General features: G+C 39.9%; 1 protein-coding gene across 1 annotated transcript; it reads right to left on the reverse strand.

Annotated features, from left to right (window-relative positions):
- Positions 1–594: 594 nt before the first annotated feature.
- mus81 (MUS81 structure-specific endonuclease subunit) lies at positions 595–12,169 on the reverse strand. The gene is made up of 15 exons (XM_057855592.1): positions 12,090–12,169; positions 11,033–11,177; positions 10,815–10,944; positions 9,217–9,275; positions 9,029–9,148; positions 8,885–8,965; positions 8,723–8,811; positions 6,270–6,407; positions 6,117–6,203; positions 5,829–6,057; positions 4,062–4,277; positions 1,263–1,382; positions 1,093–1,196; positions 949–1,032; positions 595–876 (listed from the first exon to the last, which is right to left on the reverse strand). The coding sequence occupies exons 2-15, from the start codon at positions 11,171–11,173 to the stop codon at positions 810–812; spliced, it is 1,665 nt and encodes a 554-aa protein (XP_057711575.1). The 5' UTR covers positions 11,174–11,177; positions 12,090–12,169; the 3' UTR covers positions 595–809.
- Between the last annotated feature and the right edge of the window lie 390 nt (positions 12,170–12,559).

Below are 12,559 nucleotides of genomic sequence, written 5' to 3' on the forward strand. Positions count from 1 at the left end.
TTGAACAGAAAGAAAAAGCCTTACTATACATGGCCGTTTTTGTAAAAAAAAAAAAAAGCCTTACTATACATGGTCATTTTTTAACAGAAAAAAAGCCTTATTATACATGGTCATTTTTTAAAGAAAAATAGCCTTACTATACATGGTGTTTTTTTGTTTTATTTTTTTTAAAAGAAAAAAAAAAGGTGCGGCACATTTATAGAAAATGTTGGAATGGTATCCAGCCTATCTGCATCGGAGTCACGCACTATGTAGAAGTGGCCACTGTATCACTTAAGAATGAATTTGCTTGGTAAATTTGTCTTATTACCCCCATTCACAGACCCTGTCTGCATAGATGATAAGTATCAACTCCAAACATGATATCGACAACACAGCAGTGGTCAAATGGATTAAGACTAACCCTCGTATTGTGTTCAGGTCAAAATTGACCCATTTTCAGGTCTGGGTATGCAAAAATCAATGGTACTTTTTACATACCCAAACTTGAAAACGGGTCAATCTCGACTCGAAAACAAAATACTGCGAAGTTTAGCACGCATAGTTTCAGGCCGAGTTCAATCACAAATTAAATTTGATCCACTAGTGAAAATATAGGCTGATCTGTAACACAATACAAGTTTTATTCAAAAAATGACCATGTATAACAATGTTTAGTACAGTGAAAAAAATGTATGTATCATTAGGTGGGGTTATTTTTTTCTTAAATGACCACATATAACAAGGTGTTTCTGCTGAAAAAATTCAAATATAAATATATAGAGCAGAGCATTCCTTAAAGTCAAGTTGTCACAGTGTTCGGATCCAACCTAGCGAAGCGCTCCTTCGGTGCAGTACAGCTGGTATAGAGTTAGGCTCAAAGCTGGACCCAGATTCCTAGCAAAGCCAGGTAAGAGAGTATTAGGACCTTCAAGCGAAAAAAAATAAGCTATTAAGAGAAAAAGTAACCTTTTGAGCCTCCCATATCGAATGGTGGACAGCATTTTTTCCTTCCCGGCTTCACATTGACACTCGTCGTACGCCAGTAGTAGGCTAAGAACAAAAGATAGCCAAATATCAGCTCATGCTAACATCACTGAGAGTGCAAGTTACCTGTGAGGTGTACTGAATCTCTCCAGGACAGCTGCCGCTTTGTCGGCCGACAAGCCGCTAACTTGCATCAACTGTCTGGCGAAGGCTTCGCGGGCCGTCTGACTCTAAACGAGAGAGCGCACATCTGTCGGTGGACGGCGGCTCGTTTCTTCCCGAGCTCCAAAAAGTACCTTGTTCTTCACGGCGCCTTCGTTGAACTCCGCGAAAGATAAGAGTGAGCGGAAAGGTGCGACGTCGTCGTCACGGCGGTCGCCGTGCAGCTCTCGAGAGTGCCGCACCAGCGTGCAATTCTGCTGGGAACAATGTAAGTGTATTTTCATCTAATAAATAATCTAATATCTATGCATATTTGATCTGTTTTGTATCATTGCGTTTTCTGTCTTGAACGACAATGTATCGCAAGGCTAAATGCATTAGCAGTGTTAAAAGATTGTGAGAACCCTCCCACTTCAAATGGATTGGACGTCTAACAGTGAGAGTTTTATTGAAATGACACCTAGCACCCAATAGGATAGGTCAGATTAGGGTGTGACAGGGCAGGCTAAGTGCGCTAGCACTGTTAGTGATTATGAGAACCGTCCCACTCCAAATGGATTGGATGTCTAATAGTGAGAGTCTTATTAAAATGACACCTAGTAACCAATAGGATAGGTGAGATTAGGGTGTGAAAGGGCAGGCTAAGTGCGCTAGCACTGTTAGTGATTATGAGAACCCTCCAACTTCAAATGGATTGGATGTCTAATAGTGAGTCTTATTGAAGTGACACCTAGTAACCAATAGGATAGGTCAGTTTAGGGTGTGACAGGGCATGCTAAGTGCACTAGCAGTGTTAAAGATTATTAGAACCCTCCCACTTCAAATGGATTGGATGTCTAATAGTGAGAGTTTTATTGAAATGACACCTAGTTACTAATAGGATAGGTCAGATTAGGGTGTGACAGGGCAGGCTAAATGCGCTAGCACTGTTAGTGATTATGAGAACCGTCCCACTTCAAATGGATTGGATGTCTAACAGTGAGAGTTATTGAAATGACACCGAGTAACCAATATGATAGGTCAGATTAGGGTGTGACAGGGCAGGCTAAGTGCGCTAGCAGTGTTAATGATTCTGAGAACCCTCCCACCTCAAATGGATTGGATGTCTAATAGTGAGAGTTTTATTGAAATCACACCTAGTTACTAATAGGATAGGTCAGATTAGGGTGTGACAGGGCAGGCTAAATGCGCTAGCACTGTTAGTGATTATGAGAACCGTCCCACTTCAAATGGATTGGATGTCTAACAGTGAGAGTTATTGAAATGACACCTAATAACCAATAGGATAGGTCAGATTAGGGTGTGACAGGGCAGGCTAAGTGAACTAGCAGTGTTAATGATTCTGAGAACATTCCCACTTCAAATGGATTGGATGTCTAATAGTGAGAGTTTTATTGAAATCACACCTAGTTACTAATAGGATAGGTCAGATTAGGGTGTGACAGGGCAGGCTAAATGCGCTAGCACTGTTAGTGATTATGAGAACCGTCCCACTTCAAATGGATCGGATGTCTAACAGTGAGAGTTATTGAAATGACACCTAATAACCAATAGGATAGGTCAGATTAGGGTGTGACAGGGCAGACTAAGTGAACTAGCAGTGTTAATGATTATGAGAACAGTACCACTTCAAATGGACTGGATGTCTAACAGCGAGAGTTATTGAAATGACACCGAGTAACCAATATGACAGGTCAGATTAGGGTGTGACAGGGCAGGCTAAGTGCGCTAGCAGTGTTAATGATTCTGAGAACCCTCCCACTTCAAATGGATTGGATGTTTAATAGTGAGAGTCTTATTGAAATGGCACCTAGTAACCAATAGGATAGGTCAGATTACGGTGTGAAAGGGCGGGCTAAGGGCGCTAGCAGTGTTAGTGATTGTAAGAACTAGGCCTGTGCGATATTATATTGCGATATTAAAAAAAAAAATTATATATATTATTTAAAAAGAAATTTTCACTAGATGACTTGAATAGCTGTTTGGAAAGACTTTGGATGACTCACCATCACCGCAGTGCACAGTGATCCCTCGTTTTTCGCGGTTAATGGGGACCAGAACCCGCCACGATAAGTGCAAAACCGCAAAGTAGCGCACCCCACCCTCCCAATTTTTTTTTGGGAGTGTTTTTTGTGCTCAATTATATTTATTCACATTTAGCATTGGAAAGAGATACATATAAGACACGTTTTTTTTCTCACTTTTTCCCCCAAAGTGATTTAAAAAATGTATATAAATAATTTTTAAGCATAATTATTAACTGATCATAATTATGATCAGTTTTAAACATAACTGTCCAACCAAATCATTTTTGAACAAGAATAAAGTACTGTAGTAGATAAATGCTTGGCTTTATTAAATGCTTCTGTTTATCTACCTTAGCTGTGACCGTTGGAGTGACATGTAGAAATTTCAAACTCCTCATGATCACTTCTGGCATTTATATGTCGCCTACGTCTCCACACACACACACACACATTCATTCCAGCGCGGCTTCCTTCTAGAAACTGTTTAACAAGTTAAACGATGATTGACAGATGCCCGTGTGAAGTCTGCTTCTTTGGCCAGATCAAAGCCATAGTTAACTTTAATAAGCAAGTGCCTCCAGTGACTGAGAGGAACAAAGGGCTGGGAGAGGGAGGGTATGAGGCTGTGCGTAGAGCAGAAAGCAAGGCGTATGTGGATAAAAAAAAAATAAAAACTATCGCACGTGCTCGCGATGGGACTATCGCGCACGCTCACATTGCGATGGCGATGTTTAAACGATATATCGTTCAGGCTTAGTAAGAACCCTCCCACTTCAAATGGATTGGATGTCTAATAGTGATATTCTTATTGAAATAACACCTAGTAACCAATAGGATAGTTCAGATTAGGGTGTGACAGGGCAAGGTAAGCAAGCCCACAGTGTTAGCCATAGCGCGAATACCCACTTGGTACATTTTGGAGAGGTATTTGGTCATGTTGGCGAGGTAAGCCGCCGACTCCCGCACGTCCTGCACTCGCTTCACGAAGAAGCCGTCTACCACCTGCGTGTTGACGACGGCCTGCTGCAGGGTCGCTTCCGGGATGCTCAGTCGGGACGCCGATTTACCGTGTCCTTCCACCAGGTAGATGGGCCGGCGCAGGCCGCACCTTTTTAGGCGAAACTTTAACAGGAAAAAAAAATCAATACTTTCCTCTAAGGGTGTAACGGTACATGTATTTGTATTGAACCGTTTCGGTTCGGGGTCCTCGGTTCGGTGCGAGGCCGCACCGAACGAGTTACTGACGAAATGTAAAATGCTGTCAAATATAGCGCGGTAACGGGCTGTAATTATTTTTTAAAATTAATCACGTTAAAATATTTGACGCATTTAATGCAAGCGCGGAATGCCCGCTCATGCTTCCCATAATCCCACTGTTACGTCCCACGGACGGCTGCTAAGGGCGTAACATAAAACGAGACACGCACACAAGTTGCAAGTGGACACAAATTTATTGACACAAGTCGAACTCGCAATGAACAAAATATACAAAATGCGGAAGAAGCTGGCTTCAGCGTAAGCCCAGGTCAAAACAACAAACAAAATGAAACTACGCTTGAACCCCACCCGCTAAGTAAACCCTGATCGTAAAAAAGAAAAAACAATACAGCCACTGGCACTAACCTGGCTTCTACACTAAACAAAACGGGTTAAACGAAAACGGCAGTTTACCTCTACTGCTGCGGTGATCTTATTTACAGTGGTGAACAAAAACGATCCAATAACGAATGCACACAAAAGACCTCACCGAAAAAGCAGGAGTGTAACAAAATAGCGATCAAATGCACAGGTGAATGAATAGCGAGCAGGTACGCGGCACATATGCTGTCAAATGCGAAGTTGCGAACTCGGAGTGTTGACTGTAAAATGACGAGCGGTCAGATGACTTTTGTTAACGTTGCCTTTATTTGGTTAACAAGACTCAGGCACAATACAAACACACACGCGGGCATGCATGCTCAAACAACGGCCTAATAGTATTACCCAGAGCCGTATTACCGTGTATCGGATTAGCTGCCGTAACGCAAGTGTCGTTATTGCCGCAAATGTAAACAAAGCGCTGCATAATGGATACATGTCAGACGGCGGTGACGTCGTCAGCCCGTCCGGCGTCAATCAGAGTACGCCACGTTGGGAGGGGAGGCAGCCAGCTGGCGGACGCGGCGATCAGATGACTGACAGTCTCAAAAAAGATAACAATTAAACGGCCAGGGCCGTCGCACCACTCAGAAGTGCGGTGAGCAGCGTGGGTAACGGTTATATGTTAACATGGAAGATGGTTGGCCCTCTGGGTGGGGAACTCAAATTAAAAAAGAATATAGATGGAACAACTCTTCACTTCAGTGTTGCAACTGTTCAATTTTACACGTCGGATTTTTATTTTAAAGAAAAAGTCTTAGCCAAAGTTAAATTTATTTTGTTTTTCAAAATATCTACATTTCAGAATATTGTATTTTCTATTTTTGAGCAGAATTCGAGCTTTGTATAGACTAATGTTCCTATTGTTGAAAGCACAAAAGTGTGTAATAAACAACTAGCACATTTATATTTTGCATTTTGTTTTCTTACTGTACCGAAAATGAACCGAACCGTGACCTCAAAACCGAGGTACGATTTTGGTGTACCGTTACACCCCTACTTTCCTCCCAATTTCTAACTAGCTAAGAAGCTAACCTTCTGCTCCCTAAAGCGTCCGTCGATGATGCTGCCGCACAGGTCGTCCATCCGTTTCCTTTCCACGACGTAATCGAGCACAAGTTCTCTTGCTCGGATTCCGCCTGACGCGGACTCCTTCTCCCGCGCCACCCACAGGAAGTCGCCGACGTTGAGCTTCCTGACGTCGAAGTTGACGCGGCTTTTCTGCAGCGCTCGGACCAGCTCTTGTTTGCAGCGGGTGCTGCCACTACGGGGGAACAGACATGTGAAAAAAGGCAGGCTAAACAGGCAGGTCGCCCAACTTACCCTGTTGTCTCAATCACATCCACGCAAAGGATGATGTCGAAGGTCCCGGCGAGAAGGCGCCCTTCACTCGGTGCATCACACCCCAGCCTGAGAAAACCTGAATAAGCCTCTGACATTCAATAGGATTCACCTGAGTGAGTCAGCGTTCCTCACGGTAAATTTTCTGGTTCCTCGCATTGCTCGTCATCATCGCTAACGGTGAGGTCGACAACTCCCTCTTCCTCTTCCTCTAGAGGCTCCGCTGAATCCAGACGCCGTGCGAGAGACACGCCTTCATCAGTCAGAGAGTAGCTGAGGAACAGAGACTGCGTTTAAAATGCGTATAACACCAAAAAGCATGCTTATTTCATATTTCACGCAGTTTTTTATGCTCCTGAATGATATGGACCGCTTGGATTTTTGTGGAAGCGATCGTTTTATACTAGGGCTGTCAAACGATTAAAATTTTTAATCGAGGTAATCACAGCTTAAAAATTAACTTATCGTAATTAATCGCAATTCAAAGCATCTATAAAATATGCCATATTTTTATGTAAATTGTTGTTGGAATGGAAAAATAAGACACAAGACGGATATATACATTCAACATATATACATAAGTACTGTATTTGTTTATTATAACAATAAATCCACAAGATGGCATTAACATTATTAACATTCTGTTAAAGCGATCCATGGATAGAAAGACTTGTAGTTCTTAAAAGATAAATGTTAGTACAAGTTATAGAAATTTTATATTAAAACCCCTCTTAATGTTTTCGTTTCAATAAAACTTGTAAAATTTTTAGTGCTACAAAGATTAACTCAAGTATTCGATTGCAAAAAATTATTCGAATTAAATTTTGTTCCTTCGAGTATTCGTTTAATTAAACTGGCGTTTTAATGGTTTATTTTGAAAGTGTTTGAAATTAGTCTTAATGATTAGGGTGGATACACTGCCCTCTGGTCTGCCTCTTTTCACATGGCTGAATCCAACTGCTCCCTGTTAAGACCAACGCAAGTTTTTGTTTGAGCTAATGTTTTTTAATGCATTCTTAATTTAGTTTATAGGTATATTTAGCCATCTTTTAAGGGAATATGTGTCTTAACCATTTGTTAAGAGCATTGTAAAAAAATAAAAAAATAAAAAAATTGCATTATATAGCTTTTATTTATAGCATTTATGCTAGCGGACTTTTTCTATGTAAATTAGCCAGTTATTCTTTTTTTGTACATATATCCTCATTTAAAATAAAATAAGTTATACCGTTTGAGGCTTAGTTCAGGTATTTTAATTTTTCATGTTGTCCATCGATTAATCGAATTCTAAAATATTCGATAGCTGCAGCCCTAAAAATTTTCAAACAAAAAATAAAATAGTAACTCGTCATTGCTGATGTCAATAATTACAAAATGCTCATGGTGCTGAAACCCATAAAATCAGTCGCACCCAATCAACAGCAGAGGGCGACAAAACACCAAAAAACACAAGTAATAAATGGACATGACACTGTGCTGTCATTTTAATCTGTTTGAGCAGGGCATGTGCGTTAAATGCGTCAAATATTTGAACGTGATTAATTTTAAAAAATTAATTACCGCCCGTTAACGCGATAATTTTGACAGCACTATTTTATATAGTCAATTTTTTAATCCCGTGCCATGAAAATGAGTTAGTTGCTTTATAGCATGCAGATGGACTGCAGATTCAGCCGATTTTGCGGATTAATTCGTTTATTTTTCGCATCACGCCAGCCAAACGGAGAAAGAATGGTGTTCATAGGAGGACTCCATGGAGGAAGCCACTGCTGTTTAAAAAAAAAAAACATAAGTATATAACAGAAGGAAATCAACATCAGAATGGTTTCAGAAGAAGAAAATACACATTCTGGTGTGGTCAAGTCAAAGTCCAGACTTGAACCCCATTGAGATGCTGTGGCATGACCAGCATGACCAGGAAACTGACTGAACTACAGCAATTTTTTAGAGAAGAAAGGGCCAAGATGAGTCCTGATCGATGTGCCAGACTGATCTGCAGCTACAGGAAGCATCTGGTTGAAGTTATTGCTGCCAAAAGGGGGGGCCACAAAATATTAAATGTGATGGTTCACTTACTTATTTTTCCCCCTTCTGTATTGTTTGCATAGTATCCCCATTAAGATATGAAAACCTATAAATGTTTGGATGGTTATAGTTAACGCAGACACTGTTTTTTCATCTGTATGATTTTGACAAAGATCAGATCACATTTGATGCAGAAATGTGTGAGAAATTCCAAAACGCTCAGATACTTTTTCATGCAACTGTAACTCAAATATGCATGATATGATATGAGAAAGGGACAAAGAGGTCAGAAATTTGGCCATGCTTTGAATTTGGCTGCTTAGGCGGGAGTCTACTCTCACATAAGTTATCTAACTTTAGTGTACTTTTCCAATGTATTTTTGTCATTTGCTGAGGTTTTTTGTGTGTATTTTGAGGTGGGCTCAAATCCTGGTGTCATTTGTTTCATTTTTTTGTGTATATTTTTCTTTTTCATCCATTTTTTACCACCTTTTTGTAACTTATTGTCTGTCTAAATTTTTTTTTTTTTGTGTGTGAGTCTAAACCCTCAAAATGATACTTACCGTGCGGGATTATGGGTCTTGATCAGCAGGTTCCTCTTCACCAGGGTGGCCACGGCCGACCAGGCGGCGTACTTGCTCCCGAGCTCGGGCTACGAGTGCAGACGGGGGACATGCGGTGAGACCGTTCAAGAAGTCGCTCTAAAATTAAAGATGCTGGCTGACCACAGTGAAGGATTTTTCGCAGAGATGCTGCGCTTGTTCCTGCAGCTCCATCTTGTACATAAAATCTTTACTTCCTGCTATCTGTAGGGAGACGTGTGACTTAAAAAAGAAAAATAAAGACCTGCAGGAGTGTGATGGCGTCACCTGTGAGTGTCTGTAAAGTGTGAGCAAAACTGCGTAACCGGCGGATCCTTTCTGAGGCGCGTACTCCTTCTTCCTTTTCTTCGCCATTCCTTTTCCTATTTTTGGTTCCTGAATGTTGTTCTTTAAAAAAAATAGATGTAATGAGGCATGCCGGGTCATTTCAGGTCATTTGTTTGGATGTCGAGTACCTTCCTGCTGGCATCTGGGCTCTTGTCTTCTGAGCCACCAGGAGGGGGCGCTTCGTAACCTGAGGGAAGGTGTCAAATTTGAGTTTTCAGCACTCTTGACAATGTCCCAGAAAAGTCTTTGCTATGAATTTAAATAAGTGTGTCACTAATAGACGTCCCATCCATTTGAACTCAATGACATATATATATATATATATATATATATATATTTAATATTATGATTAGATATTTTCAATGAATAATCATTATTCTGTTTAATATATTGGATATAAATCTTTTTAATGGATAAATAAAATTCAACCATAGACTTACATAATACTTGACCTGGCAGCTCCTTCATTCACTGCGCCCCACCTGCCCGTAGGCGTAGGAGTGACTCAGCTTCATTTATTGGAAGTCGTTGGTAGTGAAACTCTTACACATGCTTTTGCTCCCAAAAACATATGAATACGTTCTATTTTTAATTGTTTCAGTGTCCCAAAAACTTATTTATACATCCTTTACGGTTTTTTTTTCTTCATAAAAGACATTTCTGGGTCCTGATTCAATACAGCTCCAAAGCACAAAGCTAAAAATGCATTTAAACCAATAAAACTGGCCACTGGAGGGCAGTAGCGCATTTGGTAAGACCCGCAACCCGATTCAACGGGACGAACGGCCGGGCCGCTTGCAGAAAACGACCGAATGGACGTCCAGGATGCCAGGCTGCGAACGACTGAGCAGAACAACCTACAGGACGCCTGGACGACCAAGCAGAACGACCGGGACCACCAGTGCAGCGGACAATGTCGTTGAGTCTGTGCTGCTAGCCGAGCAGACCCCGCAGAGACTAAAAAAAAAAATCCCAGAATTCTGGGAATCTTTATGAGACAGGCGGCGAAGAGGGAAAAGTTTACCCGGCTGTCGCGGCCACAACAGCGTCATCTTTCAGTTAATTATGTGTCAATAAATTGTTACTTTGCTATCAAAAGCTCTATTTGTCTTGTTGTTTATGTAATTTTGTAAAAGGAAAACATTATTCAGATGTTTGGGATGTAACTAAAGCAAAAAATAGCTGTGTTATAGTCAAAGTTATGTTTGAAATGTATGCTTTCACAAAAATGTCTCAGTTTTTTCATCAGAAATTGGAAAATTGCTCAAACTAAGCTATTTTCTAATGCTGATTTCTAAAGATTGGAAAAGATATGAACTAACTTTTTGGTTCCTGCTGAAAGAAGAGAGTCTAATCTTTCTTTTGGTGGGTTCCATGTTTATATAGCAATAGAACTGAATTTTCTGTGGGCCTTGCAAAATTAGTCAAAATCCAGCAAAACGGCCGGGAGCGAAGCAGGTTGCACTGGTGAAAATGGCTGGGAGTGAATGAGTTAATCGGGATTTTATAAGGGAACGACTTTAAATTTTTTTATGCCGCTGCTCATGGAGACTCAATTTGGACCCCTATGGTTCTGCCCCGTTTCCCATGTCATGTCAAGTATTATGAAGTCTATGCATTTTCTATCACTTTCATGTCTCTGTTGTAGCTTCAGCAATATTTTTGTGTGGAAGGGCTACAATCATATTCAAATTGTACTGAAATAATCATTTTGGCGTATTCTGACCGCATTCTCTGTAGTGTTGCTGCAGCTTGGAATCCAGGAGCTTGCAAATGCCGTCTCCAAAGTTCTGCAGGATTTTAGCCTCTCTAGCATCACGAAGCGGAAGAGGATATTTATTGAGAGACTTGATAGCCTACAACAAAAACGCCAGCGACAGTTATTTGCAAGAAAGCCGATGACTTTCTGTGCGCTGAAAACCTAAATTAGAGTTTAGTGTGGACCTTCTGGTAAGTGTACTGGATCTTCAGGCCTTTCTCTCTGGCCTCGTCCCGGAGTTCCGTCAGCCACTTGAGGAATAACGGGTTCGGGCAGGCGGGCAAGGCACGTTTGCGGCCCATCAGGACTGGCTCGGATGCAGACATGTTGCTGTTGATGAAAAGACGTGGACGGGCATAAAGTACTTACATTAGTATTTATAGAGTTTTATCTATTATGTAACTATCTACAGTACATAAATACAAATATCACTCTTATCATAGTTTCAGTTACAGTATTAAAACCTTAAAGGGCACTCATTACACTCCTTAGCTGCCATTTACGCCCAATCCATTGTGAATGGGAGGGCAGAGAGCAATATAAAAAACAAACTTCAACTTTAATTTATATATCCATTTTACATTATAGAGATTAAAATACAATAATAAAACATGGATCAAGTTTAGATCATATAACCTATACATTATATAGATAACAATATAAAGTAATATGCATAAACGGACATCGCATTTGGGTAATGAAGGCCACTCTTTGATACAAAATATTAATATTGTGGCCTACGTGACACAAAACGTGATGTGCACGTATGTGGACGCTACATTTTTAAAAAATTTGGTTATGATTTTAATTACCAAAGTAGTCACTCACCCTACAAGAAGTGGCTTTTTAGAACATTTTTTCATGCCATATGTTACTGGAAAGGTTCATTGCAAATGTAATGAAATCTCATGTATTCATTCAGGAATAATTTGCTTTTTGGGAATGTTATTTTGTTAGATTCGTTCCAATTTAGCTTAGAAATACTATGAGACGTAAAGCAAGTTCTAAAAAGGGATATACTTTGTTTTTATTCTTGGTACAACTTTTGTAAGCCCAAAACATGATATTGGATGTGATTCGCGCTCACTCTTTCAAAATCTTTTATGATTTGAAGTTCTTTATTACTTTCTAGTGTGGAAAAAATGCTCGTTTTTCATCACCATGGAAAAAATGCTCGTTTTTCATCACCAAACTCAAAAGAAAAATATTTTTCCATTTAGGGCCAAGCTAATGGTAACTTACCTATTTGTACATGAGAATTTTCATTCGCCAAAACAAGCAAGTTTCGTTGCGCTACTTCCGGGTAAGTCACGAAGAAGAAGCGAAGAGCTATGAACACTGATACATTGCCATCTAGCGGTCATTTTTCACGTCGCATCCTAATATTTAAAAATACAGTACAGTGCTTTGTATTACAGAAACGTATTGCATTTACAGGAAAAACAAAAATTTGAGGGTCTGTTTTTTGAATTTTTTTTTTCAACCCTCCGTTTTTCTGAGTAATTTATTTTGGAGGCTGTTTTTTGAATTAAAATTTTTCCAACTTAGTTTTTCTGTGTAATTTATTTATTTATTTATTTTAAAATTATTTTTTTTCTTCTAATTTTGTTTTACTGAGTAATTTATTTTTAAGGTTGTTTTTTAAAATTATTTTTTTCAAACTTTGTGAATGCAATACGCTTCCATAATTTTATGGAAGTGTGTTGCATTCG

This window comes from Corythoichthys intestinalis, chromosome 13 (genome assembly GCF_030265065.1).
Source record: "Corythoichthys intestinalis isolate RoL2023-P3 chromosome 13, ASM3026506v1, whole genome shotgun sequence".
Lineage (NCBI taxonomy): Eukaryota > Metazoa > Chordata > Actinopteri > Syngnathiformes > Syngnathidae > Corythoichthys > Corythoichthys intestinalis.

Excerpts from the sequence above, each read along its gene's own strand:
- mus81 (XM_057855592.1), bottom strand. The coding sequence starts at position 11,173 with ATGTCTGCATCCGAGCCAGTCCTGATGGGCCGCAAACGTGCCTTGCCC. Across the intron at positions 8,966-9,028 it reads CACTTTACAGACACTCACAG|ATAGCAGGAAGTAAAGATTT; the intron begins GTGACGCCATCA and ends GTCTCCCTACAG. Across the intron at positions 877-948 it reads CGATATGGGAGGCTCAAAAG|GAATCTGGGTCCAGCTTTGA; the intron begins GTTACTTTTTCT and ends TGGCTTTGCTAG.